This window comes from Nomia melanderi, chromosome 3, assembly GCF_051020985.1.
Source record: "Nomia melanderi isolate GNS246 chromosome 3, iyNomMela1, whole genome shotgun sequence".
Lineage (NCBI taxonomy): Eukaryota > Metazoa > Arthropoda > Insecta > Hymenoptera > Halictidae > Nomia > Nomia melanderi.
The window spans coordinates 12500905-12526449 of record NC_135001.1 but is presented as its reverse complement, the minus strand read 5'-3'; the positions used below and the strand labels follow the sequence as shown (position 1 = coordinate 12526449).

Genomic DNA, 25545 nt, shown 5'->3' with positions numbered 1-25545 from the left:
CATTGGCTGTCTTTTCGCGTTTCTTTCCTTCCCGCTCGTTGACTCGGTTCGTTTCCCTTTCATCCCTTTAGGAAGCGTTTCACTTAGGGTGAATTGCTGTAACGGAATACTGTTTTCTCGTGCATATACTTTGTTTAACTTTTGAATACACTCACTGGGTAAAACAAATAAAAACGTAACTGATTGTACTCATTGCCAATGGGTGACCATATCAGGACTTTTTGGATTTCATTTTCCAACTATCTTTCATTTCAAGAAAAATCTTAACGACTCTTTTATAATGAAATTCCCCCACAATTTTCGTACCACTTGAATTATATCGAAACTTTACGAGAATAATAATTTTCTATTAATTCCTATTAATATTTAATTAATTTCTGTTGGTTTAAAAAAACGTTTGGACTTAGAAATTACATAAACAAAGGAATTAATATTAATTAGCAATTTATTTAAACGAACTAAAGCTAATTTGCTGCGCGCAGCGTAAAAATACAGTAGGACGCAATCGCCTTTTATACACCCGATAATCAGAGTCGCTGTGCCTTTGCGTAAATCTCATAATTGAAACGTACATTCGAAGTTCGAAAGCTCATATTTGTTTACTATTAAGCTACCGCTCGACCCGTTTCCATTTAACTTGGTTATACAATTCCGCGTGCCTGCGTGCGTGCGTAGAAACGTACTAGCAGACTGCTACAAACAACGATACTGTTCTTTTTTCTCGTCGCAGAAATTCTTCGCGCAACAAATCCTCAAATATTGAACTTAACGAAACGTTCCTTCGAGTGTGTTCTGTTCAAAATATGCGTATCGTTAGAAATAAAACAATAGAGTTGCAGTGATGATTAAAACGAACAATGAAGTTTACTTTATTATGCATGGAACATGCTGCGAAATTTGTTCCCCAAACGTTTCTCGTATTTCGAATTACTTTTGTACTGTTTATTTTGAATATCGTTGTAGGTTGTAAACTTATTTTCGAAATAACTCTTTTCATAAGCGAAGTTGATTATTCATTCAAAGTATCGGTTGGACGGGGAAAAATATTTGTTAAATAAATAGATACAAATTTTATTCATTAAAGTATATTTAATTATTAATAGATTCTGTAAACTCTCGTCTACTAATCGTTACAAATTTTCGGCCACTTCATTTCCCAATATTTTTATGTTTTATTTATTACATTCGCGTTAGAAATATTCAAAACGCGCGTCAAACTTCAAAACATTCATTGTTTGTTTTTATAATCGATAACATTCGTTTTTTTTGTTTAATGTTGCTTTCGTGACTCCCTGAATTGGTTAAAATGAAAATGACCTGTTTAAAAATATTGATTTCTCTTGATGTAATTTGTTAAATAATCATCCGATTATAACAATAAAATAAGGTTTATCTAAGAAAACACTTGGTTTCATCAGTTTACGATTGATTTCTTATGGATTATTAAGCTCGCTTTTCAAAACTCCATGAATCAAATTCCCCGCTCGAATCCGGATCTCCAAGATTCTTGGTGGAAACCTTGGGGACTCCTTTTTTTCGTGTCTGACCAACCTTTCGTCCTTATCTGCCCCGAGAGAGGTGCTTAGCTCTCGGTATCTGTAAAATTTCATCTCTACCGATACCTTCCAGATGCCGTACATATTTTATGAATCTCGCTGCCTCGATCTCTTCTTCCGACATCGCGTGCACGCGTTACATATCGAAAATAAATGTTGAATCGTTAGGAAATGTAAGATAGCCGACGTCGCTACTCGCGGAGTCGCCATATTTTCGTCGAAGAACGGATTCTCCATTTTATGAGGTAACGTCTGTTGCCGCCAATATTTGTTTCGCATTTTACAAAATATTATATTAAGTCGAGGAAAGGTTTTAACGTTTTTAGCTCTTAGATTTAGCCTAGTAACTCGATCATTCACTGAACAAACCAAAACTAAGTACAGTTATAATGGTTTGAAAACAGATGTTATTTGTTTCTAAGAAAAAATCATTTTCTTGTTAACTACATATGAAAAACATCAAAATTTTTGCATCAACCCCATATAAGTAACAGTAAAATGAAGAAAATAGATGGTTCCATATGAAAAAGGAATTAATTGAAAATATGGCATAAAGATTTTTTTCCATTTGAAACTTCAGTTTTGAGAAAATCCAACTGAACAGTTTTGAACTCGAATTTCTCGTGTAATGGAATGTTATTTTATATATTTTAGTTGTTTGTTAATATTTTCTACATACGGTTAATACAACAAAATATTTCAACTATAAGAATAAAATGTGTAATTTTGTTTTGGATTATTAAAATGAGAATATTTTATTCGTTGAAGTTCCATATTCTGTTGAAAATATTATTTTATCTGGATTATACGGCAGCTAATATTTCAAATAATATTGGACATATTTTCCCTATATATTTTGTTTTGCACATGGTAAAACGAAAATCGAACATTTCGTCTTTTTCCACTGAAATTCCGCGTGTGTGATTCAATATTGTTGTTCAGTAACTCTGTTTTATGACATACAAAATATCAAAAATCAGTCGGTTGCTCTAAACGAACAATTTACCAAACTTCGTTTAAACATGTTGTTTCTTGCACGACTTAATATTTCTTGTGATTAACCTATTATCCTACTTTTTACTTCAAAATTGTCCTCGATAGAACTACTTTATCGTTAATAATTTAGTAGAAAAAGAAAAGAATCCATGTTCATTCTATGTCTACGTTTATTTTAAATGTTAAAGATTCACAATGAACGGGTGATATTTCATTTGTATAAAAAATAAATAAATAACGTTTAGATTTGTCGAATTCGATCGAAAGTTTTCAAAAAATTAATTAATATTAATAGATATCAATATACATCATCAAATATATGATTTATAATTATTAATAATAGTCGCCAAAAGATTTAATATCAGATGATCTTGCGCATTTTCAGTCAATAAAACCTGCAATTACAATTATCAGCAACATAAACTTTTATTATACTTTTGCCAGCAAGGAATGATGTGAATCGTATGCGGACAGGTTGGATAGAAGTATAATAATCGGATAATACGTTTTACCGGCGGGCCGGATGTCCCGAAGTTCGAAATAAAAATTTCAAAACGTACCCGGCGAATTTTCATTGGCCGACCTAATTCGAAATAACCTACTTTGAATAAATTACGTTACGGATTTCCACAGCGTTATCTCGTCGCGAAACGTAAAACGCTCTCGGTTCAATGAAGCACGCTCCCCTTTCATAAAGAACGAAAGAGAGAGGGGGGGTAGAAAAGAAAAAATTTTATAAATTTTAAATAACGATCCAGCCGGTAACCCAGTTCCTCGTATTTTTCGTGATTCTTTTAATTAAATCGGCTCGATACATCATACGGCAGATACGTCAACTCTACGAACCCGACACCGGTCACTGAATTCGGAGGACAAATACAGTTTGAAAGAAACCCGCTCGATGTTCATCGAATTTCCTCGTTACTTTTGCGACAATAATTACTAGCTGGAATTTGTTTTTTCAATTTTTTTGTTGGCTGATTTAATTGAGGAATATTATTGGGTTTATATTGGTATATTGCAAAAGGTTTGAGATTCTTTTCTAAGAAAGAAAAATAAGAGTTGCCAATTGCTCATTGGTTAAAGCAAACCTAAGTACATAAAAACGAACAAAGAACTGTCCTTTATATAAATTATAATAGTTTGAAAACAGATGTTATTCGTTTCGAAGAAAACAATTTTGTTTGTTAACCACGTACAAAAAACCTTATGTTATCGTTGTGCTTCGGCAATTAATTTTTTTTTATTAATTCAGCCGTTTATTTAATTATTCGAACAATATTATTGCAATTGCAAGTAAACATTACACGCTAGAACTGAATAAAATGCCACAATTCATTGTTATCGGACACATTTAATACATATATATAAAATAATCCGTTTGGCAAATAAAACATAAACATTTCTGAAAACAGGTGGCGGATAAAAGCTTCTCGCTTCTGTTGAAGCTTTTCCGATATAAAATCAGAGGAACGCTTCATTATATTTCACGAAAGTTCCTACTTCGACGATTATGAAATAAATTTGTGAGAAGCTATTGAATTTAAAAGGGGAATTAAATTATAGAGGTTTACAAAATACCGCTTTGTATTGTCAAAGATAAAATAAACAGGCGGTAAACCGTTTCAATTTTAATTGATCAAAATAAAAGTGGAATTCTGTCTCAGAGTTCTCTTTAATATTTTAAGCATTCGACTAAAGAAAATGTTCTAAGATCAACTCACTAGTTACGAATACTTCAACATTTCAATTATAATACAACAATATTGCTTTTATTGCCAATGACATTCAATACGCATCCAAAAATTCGAAAAGATATTATTTATGAAATTTAAAATTATACTTATCTAGTTGAAGACACATCGACTGTCTTTGTGAAAAAGATATTTTTGAAATTAATTTTAAATGCACGTTTCACGAAACGATATATTTTTAACGATTTTTCTAATACTTTGTCTATGATATTTAAACGATCAACTAACAATAAACTTTGTGCACACGGTTTCTCTAGTATTTGAAATTTTAACAAGGCCCGTGAGGAAATTAGGAAAATTCGACAGTTAAATTTCGAAGTGCAGCTGTTTTTTGTAATTGCCTATTTTCCTCTTTCATTCTGGTACACGCGACGACCAGGCTCGCACTAATTAAGAAACCTGTTGGCTCTTTTTTTCTGTCAAACGAACAGAACGGTCGGTTTACTGAATGCTATGAGAAGATTTTACTTTTTTAAGCGACTGTGTTCGAGAGCTCAAACAGTTTCAGTTCTTTTTCCTTAAAACGGAAATTCTAAGCGTCAGTGAAACATGAATAAACCCGCGAAATTCCCACGGAAAAAGGTTTCACGGTTTCTGTATGAAAAATAAATTCTTAGATTAAATAAACGAAAAATATAAATAAACGCATTCTACTGTAGCGTATCCGCTTGAATTTTCATTTCAGTGACAGCGTCAAGACGTTATTTCATTTCCCGCGGTACGTCTTCGCCATTCTTTTGACACGGGCTTTTACATCATCTAGAAGAATATACAGCATCATCTGCTCCGCTTAAAACATTTAAAATCACCGACACAATTCGGTTAAAATAATACTTTGAACAGGATATCAAGCTTTGGCAAATGAAATATATAGTATATTTTTATACTATGATAACTGTTGATAACTTTGAAACTAGTATTTTTATATTAAGTGATAGAAAAAATTAATTTCGTTCATTTTAAATTCTCTTAGTTCTTCCGTTCGCGAGAACAACGGTAACAATGGTAACAATGGTAACAATGGTAACAACGCTAACAACGCTAACGAATAAACCTGACGAGTGCTTTGTTTTCGCGGTACCATTAATTTCAACGATGAACCAACCCCATCGAAAAGGAATACCTTAGCAAATTGCAGAGGAAGTCATTTCTCGACGGTGTCGCGTTTACGCGAGACACCGTCTGGAAAAAATAGGTTAATAGCGTCCTGACGCGATGCTTAGTAAACGTCACCTCGACGATATTCCGTTCTTTGTCTTAATTACCCGATCGTCCGATTACCCGGCGCCGATCGAAGCTTTTTCCGCCGGAATTTTCTTTCCCCCGGCGTTTAATCGAAAGTTTTGCTCGAGAGTTTTACCGCCCTGCCCGTATCTGTGCTGGTGTTCCCTTCTTTTTTTTTTTATCGTTCTTCCTTCCCGGTACAGCTTTCCTCGGTTTTCCTCCGCTTTCAACGGGTCTTCCTGATACAGGAACTCGGAGAATTCTCGCGCACGGCCGGCAGATACGTAAACCGAAACACAAAGGTCCGGTTTGTGAACCGCGCGAGAAATTCACCGCCAGATAAGAAAACGCTGGGAGCTGAAACGAATAAGTTCGGGGAATCCGATCTCGTGATAAGCGGTGATTTACGGTTGTTACTTGGGAACTAATTGCGTTAATTGTGTTAAGAGACTGCTCCGTGATACAGAAAAGGGAAGCGGTTTTTGAGTAAATCTTTCGTTAAGGATATTGTTAATCATTTTCCTGTGTTTTTGGCTTTTCAATGTGAAATTTGGATCGGTGTTACTTTATTTAAGTATGGTTTAATGTAGTTCTTTAAGAATTTGTTTTAGAACGTTTGAGAATAATTGTAGCAAAACTGAATAATAAAAGTTGTAGTATAAACATTTTTTTATATGAAATCTCGTTGCGCAATGAATGGATGTTGAAGCCTGGCATATAGAATACATGTATTATATGGATTGATATTCAGATACGGTATATAAAGTAGAATCAGTACGTAAGGGTCAGACATATTAGCCAAGTCTTATTATGCTGAAACTGTATACTCTAATTTATGAAAGAAGATCCCTTGGATACAGGCCCGACGTTTTGCCGCGTACTCACGAGTCGTCGACTAATCGACGGCTTGCATGAACTCGATCCTACAAATTCGCAATTTTAAAGTACAATACAATACGAATACTAAAACTGTACACAACTTCCTTGCATAATATAATCGGTGAAGTTTTTATCGTTTTTCGAACAATTAATTTTTATATCTGGGAAAATCAAGACTGTTGTCCCATATAAATTCTAAAAATTATTTTCCATGAAATTTTTAATGACTAACCTGTAATGTGCACATTTCATAACGTGAATATATACCATCTAACAATTTCCCTTGCCTTCAACCTCAAAAAGTTAGCGATCTCCCGTTTATTTTAATTTTATACCGGAATAGTGAATATACTATAAAGTACAGAAGTTAGACAATTCTCTCCGTCATCCACGAAAAACGTAAGTATTCTGTAAATACTTACTTGTCGATGAATGCATACTTCACATTTAAATTGCAAAATTATCGTAGCCAATAGAAAACACTAACAAAATCACTAGGAATAAATTGAACAGTGTTAACAAAATTAGTAGAAATGGTAACTTTAGTTTCAAATAAATTTTTTATTCGGGTCGAATGGACCTAAACGAAGCGTAAGGGTACGCTTTCGATCGGTAATGTATTTATTCAGGACACGGCCTCGCAGGAGCTGTGTTCTCGTATCAGGACAGTTAGGCAAAATTTCCTTTTCTTCGCGTTGTCTTCTGAACGATGCAATTTCCATCGTTCTTCTTTCCCAACTACCGTGATAGCAGTTTCTTAGCCAACAGCAAAACTCCGTGCTCGTCGCGTTGATGCAAATTGTACCGAGAAAAAACGTTGCCCCGCTTCTGGAATCACCGTACGTATTTCCCGTTTTCCACGGCAGAAAAATGCGTTTCGCGCCGCTGGAAAAAAGAATATGGCTCGAGAGCCATGTCGAAGAAACTGCACTCTGTAATTATTGAGAAATCTGAAGAGAGCTAAACGACCCTTGCAACTTTTTTTCTTTCGTTCGCCGTTCCTGCGAGGAACGCAAGAGAACGAGTTCTAACTCTAAAAAATCTAAAGGTCTGCAAAATATTGTGAAATATCAAACACGAAATAACAATTGAAAACGAAGTTGATATTGTATAATATAATACTTGATACTAGATTTACCGAACGAGTCAATTTGACTCATATTGAATTTTCTAAACATTATTTGGTAAATATTTGGGTCGATTTTCATCGATGCAGTTACGCAAATATGCATCCTAATTTGTCTACTTTAAAGCCTCTGATTTTCAACATCTAAATGAACGAATATCAATTTTTCTAATTTTTTTATAGAACAAACTATACAGTAAGTATCCATAAATCTAGTGTAAACTTAGTGTAAATTCGTACAAAGTGAAAGTAGACATTTCCAATAGGTACCTGAAACAAGAAGTCGCAGCTGCCCGAGAAAAAGTGAAAGTTCAAACTGGAACTTACTATTTACGACCCCAAAGATCTTCGAACCATCGGCCAACATCTCAAGTAACTTCATTGTTCGAAGATACCAATGCAATTTAAACTCAATCCCACGAGGAAAAAAGAAAGAAAAACAAAAGAGACACTCACCCGAACGGTTCCGTCCACTCGCGAGTAGAGGAATTACGCAAGTGAGAAGTCACTGGCAATAAACGTGATGCATAATACATCGCGGCGCGCAAAGTATACATCATGCGCAACCCCAGCTATCTGCATTATTGCATTATTCAAGAACGTTGTGTGTCCCAGAATCGAATGATAATTAATATTCGCTGGGAACCCACCAATTAGCGGAATCTGCAACCGACTGGGGCCGGAAGAGAAAGACAAGGGAGTGACAAAGAGGTAGAGGGTAGAGCGTTGGAGAAATGGAGATGGAGATGGATAGAGAGAGACCAGATCGAACCAGATGAACAGATAAACAGAGAAAGCGAACTAGACGGTTCCCGACTGTACAATCTAATCTCACCCCTTAACCGTCGATGGGGTTTTACAATGACGGCTCTCGATAATTGTCGATATCGTCGTCCTTGAATTGCGAGGCGCTCTTTCAACCCCACACCATTGTGATTCTATGTCAAGGCTGATTCGAGGTGTTCAATTCCATTCCAGTCGCTGCGTATCTTGCCAATTTTCGTGTAATATTCCATTAAAAATTCTGCGTTCTTTTTCGTTCTGACTTTACATCGATCCCTATATTGTCCGATTAATCGGTTTTCCAATTTTTCTCTTTCCTTTTGCTTCTGTCTCCACTAAGAAACATTGATCGTCTAACTTGTTTACCTTTCTTTTGTAGCCAGTTATTTGATTAGATTCGATAGGAATAGGTGTATACAATTTACCAGTGCGATTAGCGTTTAACATTCTCTTATATGTATTATACGCAACTGTAATTCTAGTGGTTTTTAGATATTCTCAAGTAATGCTAACAGGTTAATTGTCGCTCACTCCGATCGGAGTGATTTCTTAATATTAAAAAGATAATAAATGATTCTTAAAATTCAATAAAGGTATTGAATACTCCACTGCTATATTATTATGAACGAAAAATATTCGAAAAAACAATGTCGGCGCCCCAGCTAAATATTAAAAATATCAAAGTCCACCTGTTAAGTGGATTAAGGCTCAGGATGAACACTGTCAAACATCAGCTGAGCGAGAAAATCTTGTTTCACTTTATAACATGACGTTTATGTTATAATGTACCAATAAATACCGCAAATAGATAAACTAAAAGACAATATTTTTCGAAGAAAAATACGCAACGGATAGGTTCAATGAAATTTAATTTAACGTGACGTTTGTCTTGAAATTTCATTGGAAACTGCGACAGGCGAAAGTCAAATTAATATTTTATTCAAATAATCATTTTCCACGCATTTGATTCGAATAGATCGCGTCCATGCCCAAAGAAAGACCAGGGTCCAGTCACCGCGGCTCAATTTTCTGTTCACAGAGGATTAATGAAGAACCTGTGATGATCATGTTCTAGGTGCTCCCGAGAAGCTCTGGGGGAACCTGCCGGGTGGTCTGCCGCCTAGGACAACAACGACAAGCGTTGGGACGACCTACAGACCGTGGCGAACAAGACCGACAAGGCCGAATCACTATCCGGGCGACGACCGACCTCACCGCCCCGATCGCTACCCCCAAAAGCCGGATTATAGAACAGAAAGGCCAGAGGTGGATCGACCTCAGAGACCTCACAAACCTCACAGGCATCACACAACAACGACCACCACTACCACGACCACAACCACCACCACGACGACGACAGCGAGGACCACAATGAACACCCAAAGGCCAAGGCATCGGTGGACACCGACGCCGAGGAACGACGTGCCGGACAAATGTGACACCAGCTACGACGCCATCAGCATCATTCGCAGGGAGATCTTCGTGTTTAAGGGCAGGGTGGGTTTCGAGAAACTTCGAGGAATTCGTTTTCGACGAACTCGGACAAATGATCTGTGGACCCTTGCAGGAATTCAAATTTTTGGGGACTGGTTAACGGAAATTGGAATTACGATTACTCACTCGAGTATTTATAAATATCGGTTTGATCGGTTTATCCTTTATTTAGATATTCGTTAACGATAAACTGTAGAATTTTATTTATATTTTATGAAACTAGATAACGTGCTTTTTAGCAAATTGTATACAATAGAATTCCTTTTTTAGTGAAATATATGTAATTGTATATGATTTCTGAATTGAGCAGGTGTGTTCTAATCGATGGTAAACGAATCATGATTTATGGCAATAAATTGTAACTGGTATCTACAATTTTAACATCTGTTAAATATGTAAAATATATTATATTTAACGAGAAAAATTCTCGCTGCCACGTCGTAGGTCTTTTCACGTGAACTTTCTATTCTTCCAGTACCTTTGGAGAATCGGCGATCAAGGATTGTACGCGGGTTACCCAGCAGAAATCACGCGTTTGTTCAATTTACCTGAAGATATCGACCACGTGGATGCGGTGTATGAAAATCCGGACAAGAAGATAGTCTTTTTCATCGGGAAAAAGTATTACGTTTTCAACGCCAACAATTTAGAAGAAGGATATCCAAAACCATTGACTGAGCTGGGGCTTCCTGAATTGTTAGATAAAATCGATGGCGCTATGATTTGGGGCCATAATGGCAGAACTTACTTCTTCAGCGGATCTATGTATTGGAGGTAGTTATATTAACATTGCAAAATACAAAAAGTATTTTACTGTTTTATATAAATTTAATCAAAATATTATTTTCTATTAACTATAGCAAACTAAATAGACTTAGCTAACATAAATAGATGAACAGAGTTTAAAATAATTAATGTTCCTGAATTGGTTGAATTATACATGTTTCTTGCCTTATTATAATACACATGATTTGTGTATTCATACTTGCAAATGAAACCTACCGATGAATCATTGATTAAACTTTATCTGAATTTTGTGAACATATGTATATACCTATTTTATGCCTTTGATACTTATAATTGTATTCTCAGAAAGGAATACTGTATTTTACAAAATATTTCACAACACTATCGGAATCTTCTCAAACTTGAATTGAAAAAAAGAACAGAATTATCATCGCAAAATTGTATATTTGCAGGTTCGACGAATCTGTAAATTCTGTAGAACTGGATTATCCAAGGGACATAAGTATGTTCGCTGGTGTTGGGCACGATATCGACGCTGTGTTCCAGTGGAAGAATGGTGAGTAATTTTCTAGAAAACGATGAAAGTGAACTTAATGAGAAAAAGAATAATATTATCATTTCTTTTATAATATTTAAATAATAATAATTTTTAATATTTAAATTATAATATATTTTTCTTCCAGGCAAAACGTACTTCTTCAAAGGGAAAGGTTTTTGGGAGTTCGACGATTCGAAAATGAAAGTCGCCCATGAAAAGCAGAAATTGTCGGCACCGGTTTGGATGGGATGCCCACGTGAATTAGAAACCAACGATGTCGAGAATTTTCCAAGGAAATCGAAGATCATGGCCTCGAGCGGCGCACTAACACCGCCGACGCATTTCCTTGGGTTATTTTTTATAGTATATTTTAGCAAATATTTATAAACTGTGATATTTATGTAACGCCGCGTGCAAACGCGAGCACGTATTACACACCACCGTACGCGCTCCAGTCTGCACGCGACCAAATTTTAATGCACTTCCCTTATACCGATGATGTATAATTAAAGTAATTTTAATAAGATAATTTTTAAATAATTTTAATAAAGAATTTTAATAATGAACTACGACTTACGCTGATTCTTTTAGAGTTCTCTTGCCTGTCACGTACTTCATTTTCCTGGCGAATAAAGAAACTTACATAGAAATACTTATACTCTAAGTACACTGTGGAACAAATTTTGACCTATGATAGTTTTTGCAATAGCCACTATATAATTCTTATAGAGTTCCTTACCCTAAATACGAATCCGAAAACTAAATTGCTGGGTCAGGTCCAGTTTTCGAAAAAACTTTTCACGAAAGCTTTTCACGATTGTTCCGTTTTAAATAATTTGCTGTTTAATATGTGAATACACATATACGAGTAATATTATTACGATGATTAACACTGAAACTATCGAATCAGTCAAGAAGGTCGGTTTCGTAGAAATGTAACAGAAGTGCATACAAAGTACGCGCATCTACCTTTTTTTAAACTTTCATCACCGTTTACAAACATTTAATGATACGCAAAACTCAAAATTTATATAGCTACGTGATCGGGCAAGTCTCCTTTATTTTTTGTGACAAATTTTAACTGCCTATCATTTTTAGTTTTCACATAACACTTGGTTTTCTAACAAATTCGACCGTTTTTACAAAATCCCAGTTTTTTCGAAAACTGGACCTGACCCAGCAATTTGGTTTTCGGATTCGTATTTAGGGTAAGGAACTCTATAAGAATTATATAGTGGCTATTGCAAAAACTAACATAGGTCAAAATTTGTTCCACAGTGTTATAATGAATTGTATTATAATTTCCGTTTCTTAACTTATTATAATTACACGTAGATGGTGTTTAAGAGAGAAACGCCATAAGATATCGCTTAACTCATATATTTAACAAAAACACGTACATTTTTATTATTTTGTTTCCTTCAACTTCAAACGATATGTGAACAGAACCTTTTTACAATTTTTTACAATTCCGTTTCGACGAATAGATTCTGTTTTGCCTACTTCCTTTGGTGCAAATATTCGAGAAAACATTTGAATTGAGCAACAAAATGCCGCGACCACAGTGCATTCAGAAAAGCGTAATTGCACAAGTTAAAACTTGTCGTTGGACTTGAATTTGACTGTGAGCATAAACTATTTGAATCTCACCATAATTACGCATTATCAACTCTCTATATCTTAGTTCTTCCATAAAATATTTCACATTTAATCTGTACGATAGTAACGATTCGTTGAATATTTTGTATCTTTCCTCTCATGCTAAAGACGTAGATCTGGTGGCGAGTATGGGTCCCAAGGATTAAGCAATCTCATTATAGTTTGAACGATAGTGTCCACCTCCGCCATTCCGCCCATTCCAGTATCACCACACATGAGTGTTTTAGAAATGCAAGTTACCTCCTTGTATCCCCAGGATTTAAGTAAAGCTATCTATAAAACAAAAACATTTCAAATAATTTAAATAAGAAATTTTATAATCAGACGAGAAATTGTTAACTTTCTGTTTTACTGAATCTTAATTTTACATTATTTAGGTAAATCTCAGTAATACAATGTATTGTAACTTCAGTTGTTCTGATAATATTTTTAAATATCCAACTAATGAATTTATGTTATTCCATGTACCATTTAGCTAGAAATAATGTATCATTAACTTTAATGTTCAAAACTCTGCAATATAAATAGACATTAATATGACTTCAACATGTTTAAGGATTACTACTTGTACGTGTATAAAACTCTTATTCTTAAATAATTTTTATAATTCCATTTGACTTGTAGCGAGAAATTTTGACAATGTAAAATACTTATAAAGCAATTAGAATAACAGTTATTTAACTATAGAATACATATATGATTTTATCAAATTTTCAATATTTGTTACTCGAAAGAAATGAAAAAGTAATATTACAAGTTATACCTGTGGTGCAGTAACAGGGTGTTCCCACATCTTCGTATTCATAGCAGGACAAAACACCAATGGCTTCAAAGGATTCCAGGCACGTGCGACACAGGTCAGGATATTATCACATATACCGCTAGCTATCTTGCCAAGTGTATTAGCATCTAACGGAGCGATTAAGAATAAATCAGCCCACTTAACTAAATCGATATGCAACACCGGATCTCCTCTGTCTTGCCATGCAGCCCATTCTACCGTATCTGATAGAACTTGAATCCCTGGAGGCAACTCTGCCTCCTTTAAAAAATGCTTTGCTTTCTCTGTAACTACTACTCTTACTTCCAAATTGTTTTGCCATAATCTTTCTATTAACTGTGGCAGTTTAATCGTAGCTACACTACCAGTACAACCAAGCAGAACTTTCTTCCTAGTGCTGCTCGCCATTTTAATAGATTGAACTTTATTGTTTTTCTTCAAGTAAATTGTTATCTGTTTATTTTTTCACTGTTTGAACCGCACTTCTACGGTATTAATAATACTAAAGAACAATATGGAATAGGCCTGGTCCATCCGAATACAACAAAAAGTATTTTATAATATATTAGGCCGTCTGATTTGAAATACCTTGATTAGCTGAATCAACACAGAACTATAAGTAACAGAGCTCTAAGTTTGACAACAATTTATCTTCTTAAATCTATTTGACAAACATGCTATTGTCTCTATGTAACAGGCAGTTTTAAGTACTGAGTAGATGGCTTTGAAGTTTTTTCACTGCACTTTATTATTTGTCACTTCAGTATGACTATATACTAAAAGAAATTCACTTCTTTGGAAACATTAATGCATTGCTGGCCAATATTTTCGTATAAGCACTTATATGCGTATATATATATTTATATATATGTATATATATATTATATATACATATATTATTATTATCTGAAAATTTTATATATATTCTAGAACCTGTAGATTCGTTTTTTTCCCAAATAAAATAAAAATGACTCGACAAAAAGTTCGTAAATGCTGGTCGATCGATAAAAACTTCGATAAGGGGATTGATTAGTAATAAACTGCTGCTGTTATGTCTCCTTGACCTGGTCAGCGTATCCGAGAGAGACCCAGTCTTCTTTTGTCATCAATTCATTATCCATTCGGCAACCAAGGTATTCCTTTGCTAAGCTTCTGCACAATGTATTGTCGTTCTTATTCTCGAACAAGCAACGCATATACTTGAGCATGGGCTCCTTGCAAAAACCCTCATGATCGAGAGGAAAACTGCCCTTCTCCGGTGGCACAGGATTTAATGACTTCTGCGAAAATGTGTACGAGGTCATCACTACCCCTCGTCACCGTTCATGCAGGACAATCAATGCGTGAAAACAAAAAACGAATGAAATTACTGTTCTCTTCTACGCGAACTCCTCACAAATCTCACTACGGAAAACTTTAACGCCATTACAAGATGTAGACGGTAGCGCCGCTTACGACGATAATTTTAAAGAGCATTTCAAAAATTGTATGGTACTCAGATACTCTTCCAGATAATCATTTATAGGGAACATTTCTTAAGTATGACACTTATGTTTAATGAAATTTTGTACAGGAGTAGAATTTACAGAAATATATTTGATATGTACTTTAATTGGAGTACTATCTCTTGGATAAAAAAAAAAGGGGTTGAATATAATCACCTTCTATAAAGATGAGAAAAAAGAGTTTCGTTTACACAACGTGAGCACCAAGTATCTACTTACTTCCACGTCATTACTTGGCTGACTAGTGGAATACACTGTGTATTTCTGAATTTACTAAACACAGCGAAATATAAGCATCGATGAGATATAAGAATAGATCAAATGCCTTATGGGTTTCCGTGATCAGATCAAACTGCTTTACCGACTTAAAGATTTAAAACCTATTATAGCGTCCTCTTCTCATGGACGACGGGCAGTTAAAGAACCATTCGTTACAATAGAATAAGAAGGTAAAGGAGACTTAAATGGTTACTAGATAAACCACGCGTTCCTGAAATTTGAGTTTGTGGCTGCACCGCAAACTAAATTAAAAAATTTATGTTATTGTAAATATTAGTGATTAAATAATGGAAGAAAGTAATTCAGCAAATAACTCAGCACAGGAAGAAGACGAAGAAAATGTTGAAGCGGCATCTTGGAAAGATTTGGTGAGCTGAACAATCTGTTAGGAAAAAATATAACCTATCTAAAGAATCTGTTTCATTACTTTTTTGGAAATTTTATAAATTAAAAAATAATAAAACTACTGTACCATTCTTAAATATAAATTTTTAATATTGTACATAACAATTTGCAATAAACAAATACAATGTTAAAATGGTTTTCAATTCAAAACAAAATATTAGGTTAAGTTAGGATTCTTGTACATAAAAACCAATATATGGAAATAATAGTTTCGAAATTTTAAGAATAAAAGTGAAATAGATGTAAATATCATTTTGTCAGTTCAAAAACCTTCTTGTTAGTGTTATTATCAATTAAATACTTATAAATAATTATGAACTTGAAAAATATGATTGTCATTAATAAGTATTTTGAACTGACATTGAATATGTACTAAACATAATGTAATGATATCATATTAATTATAATACTTACAGGGAATTGTAGATGTATTATGTAAAGCATGTGAAGATCTAAAATGGAAATCACCTACAAAAATTCAATGTGAGGCTATTCCATTAGCACTACAAGGTAAAAAATGAAGTTTATGTATTAATTCTTTACAGCCATAATATTTTTTTACAGGGATATTTTATTGGCCAGAATTATTATCATGTTTTATTATATTGAAACAAGCTTTACCAAGAATATATGTTGGACTTTTCTATCTTATATGTTAATTTTATAGGTAAAGATATAATAGGATTGGCAGAAACTGGATCTGGCAAAACAGCTGCTTTTGCACTTCCTATATTGCAAGCATTGTTAGAAAATCCACAAAGATATTTTGCTTTAATTTTAACACCTACTAGAGAATTGGCATTTCAGATATCAGAACAGTTTGAAGCTTTAGGTAACAAAAGCACTGTTAATATTTTCTATTCTGTACGTTAAGATATCAGTAGTAGTTTTCATGATTTTATTATATTTTAGGATCAAGTATTGGTGTAAAATGTGCGGTAATAGTGGGAGGAATGGACATGATGTCTCAAGCACTTCTGTTAGCAAAAAAACCACATGTTTTAATTGCCACTCCTGGAAGGTTGGTTGATCATTTGGAAAACACTAAGGGTTTTAATTTACGGTCATTAAAATTTTTGGTAATTATTATCCTTTTGCTTATGTATTAGTTTATACAAAAATCACAATAATTTCATATTTATTATTATGTAATATATTATTTATTCAAGGTTATGGATGAAGCAGATCGTATTTTAAATATGGATTTTGAAGTTGAAGTAGACAAAATTCTAAGGGTAATACCCAAAGAAAGGCGGACACTGTTGTTTTCTGCAACAATGACAAAGAAGGTTCAAAAACTTCAACGAGCATCTTTGCAAAATCCAGTTAGAGTGGAAGTTTCAACAAAATACCAAACAGTTGAAAAATTACAACAATATTATATATTTATACCAGTGAAATTCAAGGTACGCGCAGCTTGTAAACTTTATAAATTGGATCCCAAATTTTCATTTTTAAGTAGTTCTTATATTTTAGGACGTGTATTTAGTACATATACTAAATGAACTAGCAGGCAATAGTTTTATGATTTTCTGTGCAACTTGTAATAATACAGTCAGGACTGCTCTTCTTTTACGAAATTTGGGCTTTACAGCAGTTCCATTACACGGACAAATGTCGCAAAATAAAAGGATAGCTGCTCTTACTAAATTTAAAGCAAAAAATCGGTCTATACTTATTTCTACAGATGTTGCCAGCAGGTAAATATGTCTTATTAAATATATTTATTGACAATTTATTTATGTTTATTGCCTTTTATAGGGGTCTTGATATTCCTCACGTAGATATCGTAATAAATTTCGATATACCTACGCACAGCAAAGATTATATACACAGAGTTGGTCGTACTGCACGAGCTGGTCGTTCCGGTCGTTCCATTACATTCGTAACGCAATACGACGTAGAATTGTATCAAAGAATTGAACAATTGATATCAAAACAATTACCTTTATATCCTACGGTAGAAGAAGAAGTAATGGTACTTCAAGAGAGGGTAGCCGAGGCGCAACGTATCGCAAAAATGGTAAATCTGATTTTGTGAGATATAACTTGAATATTAATAAAAGCTACGTCATGTTTAAAACATTTATATTTTATTTCAGGAAATGAAAGATATCGAAGATAATAAAAAATCAGGCAAAAGAAAGAAGGGTGCAGACAACAATGAAGATGATGATACGGAACAATCTATTGGAGTTAGGAAAAGAATAAAAGGCAAAAAAATGGGAAAGAAGGGTTGATCTATTTTTTTCTTATTCAATATGTTTGTTAAATCTTAATAAATAATCTCAACACAGGATAATATTTAGTTTTATTATCATTGTTGTTTGTTTTATTTATAAATCTGATCACCATTCCTCTCATATGTATGTGCATCCAAAACTCATAGTTGGTATTAAAATCCTTAAGTAACTGTTAATTTACAAAACCACATTTAAGTTTCTTTTGCGATTTTTGAAATTCTGTTTTTAACAGAATAACAGAAGTAGACTCCATTGATGAACCAATCGGTTACCGCTGCATCAATTTGTCACTACACAACTGATCAAATTAAATGATAAAATCAAGCCTTTACAAACAAAAACCAAACATTCAGCTTTATAAGCTGTAAAATAAGAAAAGTGTCTTAATGTTAAGAAAATCGGTTATTCTGTGCTAATAGATTCTTCAAGTTTCTTTACAAAACAAATATCTATTCAAATAAAAGTATAAAATAGATCATAAAAATCACAATCTTTTAACCTGTCATTTATCACTTGTAGTAATATTTGTTAGCTGATATTAATAAAGCACCAAAAGCAGAAATTATCAACCTACACAACCAATTTAGTCTTCTGTTCGTATTTCTCTACTTAAATTACAAAGCAGAACCTTGTTTCCTAAAAAATACAAAGAGCAAAAAAACATTGTAACAAATGCAAAAATGTTATACACAGCACACTGTTGTAAAATTTTTTTGAACTTTTCCTTCAAACTTCTAAAGAAAATCATTAATTAGCATTGTACATAATACTCAAGAACAACATTGTTCTGTTTTAACATTATGATTATAATGGGACGTCTAAGGGCTACAATGTTATTTAACTGTATAAAGTGGTAACAAATCCTTATCTCTTTCTTTGCATATAACATTGAACGGTCGAATCTCTTTTCAAACATGTGGGATTGCAAATCGGATCTCATAAAATGTGCACCGGAGAATAATGTAGTGCCGCATAAAATGAATAATCCTTGGTTTATTGTAATTCTGTAAGTCTTACCTAACCCAGACCTAACTTCTGTTAATTCATTATTAACAAGCATGACGCCTTCGATACACGTTAACATATTGAACACTATTGAAGGGTCATTAGTAGTGGATGATGTGTAAACCGCGTAATAAAATTGTTGTAGAATATATTGAGTACAATTAAATCTGAAGTGTACTGCAAACTTGCAAACCAACATTTACTGCAACACCATTTGTTTTCAAGAAATATATGCGATTATCGAATATTGTCTTAAAGCGAATAAAAAAAAAAGAAGAAAAAAATTATATATTTAGGTACTGCCATGTAAACATATACCGGTCATAATTTCATTTGCAATCAGAGCATCTGCTTAGAATACACCTATTGTTCGCTTAGTACTTAAGTAGATCTCCATCCTAGTGCTAAGTCAATCATATGAGAAATCTTGATCTTTCTCTGTAATTACTAAGGGATGCAATATGCTTAATCTCGTTGTCGAAGGCTTTTTAATGATAAATAGCACGCGTGCAAGCAATCACTTCAAACTCTGAAGCAAAGACTTTTTGTCTGAAGTTATCTATTCCAAATGCCGATACTGCCTCAATAACATTTAACAAGAAACATTTGAGATCAAACGGGTACGGTAATATACATATATGTACATATCAAATTATTGAAAATGTTCCTCCTTTTTTTTTTGTTTCCCGTTAAAAATGTTTCAGTTTTCGATAGTATCGACATTTCATAATAAATAAATTCGTACAATATAGCTCTGTCTTTCTCACTCGCTCCCTCTGTCATTCACTCTCTTTCTCCCTCTCTTTCTCCCTTATCTTTCGATAATTCATAAATACATATGCACAGTGATTATCACGAATCGCCATTCAATGAATACAATATGTCGCGGTCGAGACTGCTGAAAATGAACGAAATCAAGACTTCAGAATTGACAAAGTGTGTGTAGAACAGTAGCTTACTCTAAGTATGCCACTATGCAGATACGTAGTGAACAGGCTTTTGACTTCGACGAGTTGAAAATCTCGTTTTTATACAGTAAAAAACAGTTAAACAACCTGGTCAAGGGCAGAAATCTAATGGATGGAATGTTCCGAATGCAAGGTGTCAAAGATGTGCCAGATATGACAAAAATTGAAACAACTTAGGTTTCATTTAAATGAGAAATAAAATATATTCCATAATATTATTATTCACTATTTCTACACATTCTGTACAGTAATTCAATTTAAGGATTTTATACCTCAATATACTTTATACAAAAAGGCTACTTATAATCTAACATTAAGACATACCATTGCATGAGCGGCAGATGAGCCGCACGCATGTTTGTACTGGTATTACAGAGTCAGTCGCCAGCGAGTATAACTTCTTCCTCTTGTATCACACACCACACACTACAATGTTAAAAGTGTGTCTCTGGTGCTTCTCATATATCATTACTTTTTACAGTTGCAATTTACTGTCCCCGATTAACTTACTCCATCCTTTGTAATATTTGTATTTTTGTGTTTAGTTCAATTGCGTGATTCGTAGTTTGTTTTCTTTGTTTCGAAAAAGAATAGAAGAGATTACCGTCGCAACATTGAAATGTAATGAAGTGTCTTCATTTCCCGTTATGCATGAGCTTTTCTATCTTTTTTGTTTCATTTACTTTTTTTCTGAGATACGCTTTACCAATAAATAAAATTATATTTTGTGAAAATATAGAATTGTAAAAAATAAAATTTGTCTTTTCGATTTTTTGATAATACCGGTACAGAAATAGTGCATTTCGGAGACTTCATGAGCAACAGGACTGTTAATTCAGATCTCTGTCCTCTAAGTACTTGTATTCAAATGTAAAGCCCTCCTTTTTCCTCTGTCCCCATTTTTCATAATCAAAATAAATGTAGGTTCCCTGAAACGATAACATGTTACGTAATTAAAATTTACATAATAATTATAGAAACTATTTCTATCAAACGTTTCTTACCTGTTCGTACTCTTCATTAATTACTTTTGGTTCTTCGTGTCTTTGAAACCACATCATATACTTAGTATGAAACCTCCAACTTTGTTTTTTTAGTGCTTTCGCGGCCAGATACTGGCCTTTAGAACCTTCCATGTAATAAAATATAAAGAATAATGTTTCCGTAGAAAGACGTTGGAAGAATTCCACAGTGTCCGAATGAGGAAGTTGAACCTATCGAATAAAATTAACGTGAAGAACAAAAAAAAATAAAGATATTGTAATTAAAATATCTTTAGAGCATTGTTTGTCGGGTTAACTAACACAAGGTTATGTACTATATTTCGAATTCATGCGCGGGAGAACAAGTACAAATGGCAAAAACATCACATATAGGAATACTTTTTTAAAAATAAAATTTGAAATTTTTCAGTGCTACCGTAAACAACTTGATTATCCAATTTATGATCCGTTTAGAAGAAGAAAAGAATCTCCAATCATAAATCGGATAATAATATAGATTTGATCTATGATCGATGTTGATGTTTGTGCTTGTTCCTATGCATACATGTTCTAATTGTAAGGTAAATGGATATTCTCCTGCACGCATAATTGTACCTGTTGGTAATAAGGAGGTGTTGGACATAGGTTTCTTGGTAAATATGGTCTTAAACGTTCAGAATCAGATGGATGAGGCATATGATAGTACGCAGCTTCCATCATCTGGAACTGCATCTGATGTTCTTTTTGAAGAGGTACCGGGCCGAGTGGCGCAACACCAAGCAGAGGAGGAATGTGTACTTCCGAAGTGGCATTATTGTTGTTATTATTCGCCATAGCACTATCAAAGATGTTTCTGTTCGACTCGGACGGCGGTATTTCCAGACCTGCTCGGACAATTACTTGTTGGGCTATAGATTTTAAAGAAGACATGCCATCAGGAAGCTTAGGCATGAGACCATTGGCAGCGGATGGCGCTGGCGAGCAGGAATTTGCGGGCGGAGGTGAAGACCTACTGCTAACTGACGACTGTGGCGAAGAAGATGGTGGAATCGGCGTCGTAATTTCAGTTTCACTGTTATGATTCTGATTTTGTTGATTATGTAACACATGTGTCGTCTGTATGGGTGCAGGATTATTGTGCTGCTGTGAGATCGTTTGTGGCACATTGGAGGTAACACTGGACGTGGACGAAGACGACAACAAACCATTTTCACTGCTATGAGCTATAAATTTAAAGACAAAAAACACATCTTAGAATCATCGAGCAAATGTTAAAATTAAAATGTTTTATCAATAAATCGTATACTTTACTTACAAGATGTTTTACTAGAGGTAGAATGGATGGCTTGTGAATTACTATGCGAAGCAGCTACTGTGGCAAAGTTGCCTGCATTAGTTGTAGCAATGTGATGACTTGTAGAACTAGGCGAGTTATGGCTAGGTGTCATGGGAATGGTCTTACTTGGAGTGCTGCTCGATAATAAATTCGATTTTATAGTGGCAGTGCTTCCCGTGGTTGGAATGCTCGCCTGTGAATTTAATAATGGCCTGACTGCTGTCGGTTTCACAGGCTGAAATGAAAGTATTTGATAAGTACTTGCTTTCTATCAATTATAATTAATATATGTGAATAGAATGTTATTAAAGTTACTATATATATATGTATATGTATACGAGTCTAAATTACATATGATAATATATAAACCTTTGTTTTTTTGTCATTATCCGTAGAGCTATCACTTGAATGGTTGTGCATGGTAGAACTTAATGGGGGTGATGGTATGGGAGAAGTACCAGAGTTAGTTGAGGTTGGTGTACCTCCAGTCTCATTACTGTTGTTGCTATCAGTAGTTGCTGACGAAGGAATACCAACCCCAGACAACTCTACTTCATCAAGACCAATAATATCATCATAAATATATTCATTTTCCTCAAAATCAGGTTCTTGCGAAGATTCTATATAATACTCTACGTCATCTTTTATCCTCTTAATCTGAGACACAAGAAATACAATTTTTCTATATATAAATATATATATAATCATATTTAATTTACTATTATAGTCTTAATATTTTACTAGCATACTTACAGTATTAACTTCAACAGACATATTGTCCAACATACGTAACAATGTTTCCAATTTACGAATATGGAAACGGTGTTTATCAAGTTTTGCTTTTAATTCATCCATCCGATCCTGCTTATCTTTATCTAACCTTTTCTTTTTTCCTGCCAGTAGGGACTCCATCTCCGATTCAAATTTATCCAACTGTATCAAAATATCAAAATTAATTACAGTATACATTTAACACTATATATTTATTAGTGAGATTTTCTTAAATTTGATAAAGAGTAGTTTTCTATTTCATACCTGAAAATTTAAAGCTTCTATGGAATTTGCAAGCCAATTGTAGACTTCTTCTCTTTCTTTTTGAGCTGGGTCAAGTTTTTGAGCTGCACCTAAACCTTCTTTTGAATATGCTTTTGTCTTTGTTTCCCTCTCTACAACTTTAAACCTTTCCATTTGCTAAAAAAAACACATTATACTTAATACACATTTAATAATAATAATAATTTTAAATAAACAATTGCATTAAAATACAATTACAGTCTCAATTAACTTCCTATACTCGAGCAAGGTACTTTTATCCTTAATCTCGCCTGACGCAAGCCAGGTTTTGATCTGATCACGTAACCTCTGGAGTTTTTTGATTTCCTTCTTAAGGTCCGCTTCATATTTCTCCTTCTGATTGCTGTTCGTAGCATTATGAACTTTTTGCCAAATATCCTCGAATGTCTCTACACCCTCTGTTACTTTTTTAAGGCACCGATCTATTTCACCTAAAATTAAACAACTATTCATATAGTCTATCGAAATGTTTACATGAAATTATATTATTATTATTATCATGATAATCTATAAAGCACATAAAACCAATTGATATTATCAACAAATATAAACATAAATTATAAATACTATTAATAAAATTCTATACAGAACCAAAACAAACAAAGATGATCCGTTTAAGAATAAGATATCTTTCATTTAAATATAAAGCGCATCAACTTTTTACAATATTATATTACACAGGTCACACGTTACTTTAACTCATTTCTTTCTAAATTAATATATCTAACAAGCTACATTGTTAAACAGTTATTTCAAACGTCTGACTATGTATGCAAGATCTAAGTGATACAACTATTCTAGCTGGAAAAGTAATGGGTGCAATAAAACATTATAGATATCGTTGTGTACTCTTTATTAATTCTTTAGCAACTTCTTTAAGAACTGTTATTAAAGAAACACAAACCCAATAATAATCTACAATTGTATAAATATATTTTCTACTTAAGTAGTTTATATTAGAAGCTTGTACTAGCGAATACTTTACATATGCTATACCTCGCACCACTATACATGTATGTCACACAGCAGAAATAAATAGATGTTTAAAAGGTTATGCTGACATAAAATAGTAACATTAGACAATTGTGAACCTAACTTATATTAGAAATATGAAGCTTTTATTAAAGAAACATGTGAAAAGTTGAATAGAACATACCAATCCATCATACCCTGGCAACCTGTACCAACTGTCAGGCACAGAAGCCTGCATGCAAATAGGTAACACAAGTTAAAAATAGGCCGCTACTAGTCGCAAATACAAGCGTTTAAACCGGCAGAGAAATGCAGAACGCGAAGCAAGATTGAAGTCAAAGTTGTAGTGGTGCAGGGCCATAACAAAATTTTCTAAATGTAAACATGCTGGAAACATTTTCTCCTCACCTTGCAACTTTCTCGTCGCAGCCATGGCTATGTAAACATGTGATACAATAATTCATGCATAGTCTAGACGTAATGGAAAAAGTACGAAACAATTTTACGGGACAAATAGTCGCTGAACTATTATTCCCTGTATAATATGGGAAGCTCGGCCACAAGATGGCTTCCGTTTTCAAATGACAACGTCCGACTGTCCGTGAACGAGCTGTATTAATGCTTGCTCTATTTTCCCGTTAATCTCTCAACTTTGGTAATATACAATGTACGCTACGTTTGGTTGTAAATCGACAACACATAAAAATACACAAAAAGTGATAGCATCAACAAATGATATATATGAAATACTGAATAAATGAGATGGTATATTATGCATTGGCGCATTCACACATTCTATCTAACGCACATACTTAATGCATTCGTGTTCATAAACCAATCGAAATTCGTTTGAACTTCTTGGACGCATCCACAATAATTGCAAATACCAAGTAACAATTCGGTTTAGTAAAAAAATTAAATTTAATTTGTATATTATTTGCAACATTTAGAAATTAATTGCATTTAATTATTACACAAGTTTTTTTAACGAAATGTAATGTTACATTTATGTAAATTATTCTTTTTGTGTTTATGGTTAAGTTTTTAATTGTAAATTTCCTTAAAAATTCATTCACATCTATAGTACTTCATACGATTAATAACAGAATATTATTCAATAAGATATTATAAAGTTTAATTTATTCAATATATTAAACAATATTCAAAATTGTATTTAATTATTCGCCCCATTTTAACTATTTAAAAAAGTAATTAAAACGAGATGTCTTTCATGCATT

General features: G+C 33.6%; 5 protein-coding genes across 13 annotated transcripts in view; 2 read left to right on the top strand and 3 right to left on the bottom strand.

The window, feature by feature from the left end:
• The window catches only part of Mmp2 (Matrix metalloproteinase 2), a 162130-nt gene extending 150467 nt beyond the window's left edge, over nucleotides 1-11663 (top strand). For all 5 annotated transcript variants that reach the window (XM_076366363.1, XM_076366362.1, XM_031979151.2 and 2 more), the window contains 4 exons: nucleotides 9394-9815; nucleotides 10288-10586; nucleotides 11012-11115; nucleotides 11243-11663. In XM_076366363.1, coding sequence (XP_076222478.1) covers nucleotides 9394-9815; nucleotides 10288-10586; nucleotides 11012-11115; nucleotides 11243-11484 — 1067 coding nt within the window. In that variant the 3' untranslated portion in view covers nucleotides 11485-11663. The remainder of the gene's footprint in view (nucleotides 1-9393; nucleotides 9816-10287; nucleotides 10587-11011; nucleotides 11116-11242) is intronic.
• A 798-nt stretch (nucleotides 11664-12461) lies between these two features.
• Nucleotides 12462-13945, bottom strand: Ppcdc (phosphopantothenoylcysteine decarboxylase). The gene is made up of 2 exons (XM_031979206.2): nucleotides 13520-13945; nucleotides 12462-13029 (listed from the first exon to the last, which is right to left on the bottom strand). Exons 1-2 carry the CDS (start codon nucleotides 13943-13945, stop codon nucleotides 12859-12861), a joined length of 597 nt encoding a protein of 198 aa, XP_031835066.1. The 3' UTR covers nucleotides 12462-12858.
• A 641-nt stretch (nucleotides 13946-14586) lies between these two features.
• LOC116428084 (cytochrome c oxidase assembly protein COX19) lies at nucleotides 14587-15169 on the bottom strand. Its single transcript, XM_031979205.2, has one exon. It carries the CDS (start codon nucleotides 14839-14841, stop codon nucleotides 14587-14589), a length of 255 nt encoding a protein of 84 aa, XP_031835065.1. The 5' UTR covers nucleotides 14842-15169.
• A 275-nt stretch (nucleotides 15170-15444) lies between these two features.
• pths (probable ATP-dependent RNA helicase DDX47) lies at nucleotides 15445-18028 on the top strand. The gene is made up of 8 exons (XM_031979204.2): nucleotides 15445-15689; nucleotides 16143-16236; nucleotides 16394-16558; nucleotides 16639-16805; nucleotides 16896-17132; nucleotides 17203-17426; nucleotides 17488-17749; nucleotides 17829-18028. Exons 1-8 carry the CDS (start codon nucleotides 15609-15611, stop codon nucleotides 17964-17966), a joined length of 1368 nt encoding a protein of 455 aa, XP_031835064.1. The 5' UTR covers nucleotides 15445-15608; the 3' UTR covers nucleotides 17967-18028.
• A 19-nt stretch (nucleotides 18029-18047) lies between these two features.
• Not3 (CCR4-associated factor Not3) lies at nucleotides 18048-25128 on the bottom strand. Of its 5 annotated transcripts, none has more exons than XM_031979201.2 (10): nucleotides 24716-25128; nucleotides 23534-23766; nucleotides 23297-23452; nucleotides 23015-23194; nucleotides 22631-22918; nucleotides 22241-22496; nucleotides 21939-22148; nucleotides 21541-21809; nucleotides 20947-21156; nucleotides 18049-20871 (listed from the first exon to the last, which is right to left on the bottom strand). In XM_031979201.2, exons 1-10 carry the CDS (start codon nucleotides 24738-24740, stop codon nucleotides 20773-20775), a joined length of 1926 nt encoding a protein of 641 aa, XP_031835061.1. In that variant the 5' UTR covers nucleotides 24741-25128; the 3' UTR covers nucleotides 18049-20772. The 5 variants fall into 5 exon arrangements, with proteins under 5 accessions (XP_031835063.1, XP_031835061.1, XP_076222480.1 ...); XM_076366365.1 differs by having other exon boundaries at nucleotides 21541-22148; nucleotides 22241-22312; nucleotides 22388-22496; XM_031979200.2 differs by having other exon boundaries at nucleotides 21541-22148.
• Between the last annotated feature and the right edge of the window lie 417 nt (nucleotides 25129-25545).

What these genes read in the sequence shown, in the direction of transcription:
- Ppcdc (XM_031979206.2), bottom strand. Translation starts at nt 13,945, where the DNA reads ATGGCGAGCAGCACTAGGAAGAAAGTTCTGCTTGGTTGTACTGGTAGT. An exon ending in ACCCTGTTACTGCACCACAG is followed by an intron (nt 13,030 to 13,519) that starts GTATAACTTGTA and finishes TTTGTTTTATAG; the next exon opens with ATAGCTTTACTTAAATCCTG.
- LOC116428084 (XM_031979205.2), bottom strand. Translation starts at nt 14,841, where the DNA reads ATGACCTCGTACACATTTTCGCAGAAGTCATTAAATCCTGTGCCACCG.
- pths (XM_031979204.2), top strand. Translation starts at nt 15,609, where the DNA reads ATGGAAGAAAGTAATTCAGCAAATAACTCAGCACAGGAAGAAGACGAA. An exon ending in AGAACAGTTTGAAGCTTTAG is followed by an intron (nt 16,559 to 16,638) that starts GTAACAAAAGCA and finishes ATTATATTTTAG; the next exon opens with GATCAAGTATTGGTGTAAAA. An exon ending in TACGGTCATTAAAATTTTTG is followed by an intron (nt 16,806 to 16,895) that starts GTAATTATTATC and finishes TATTTATTCAAG; the next exon opens with GTTATGGATGAAGCAGATCG.
- Not3 (XM_031979200.2), bottom strand. Translation starts at nt 24,740, where the DNA reads ATGGCTGCGACGAGAAAGTTGCAAG. An exon ending in TACCTCTAGTAAAACATCTT is followed by an intron (nt 22,149 to 22,240) that starts GTAAGTAAAGTA and finishes TTAAATTTATAG; the next exon opens with CTCATAGCAGTGAAAATGGT. An exon ending in TTAATGAAGAGTACGAACAG is followed by an intron (nt 20,872 to 20,946) that starts GTAAGAAACGTT and finishes TTATCGTTTCAG; the next exon opens with GGAACCTACATTTATTTTGA.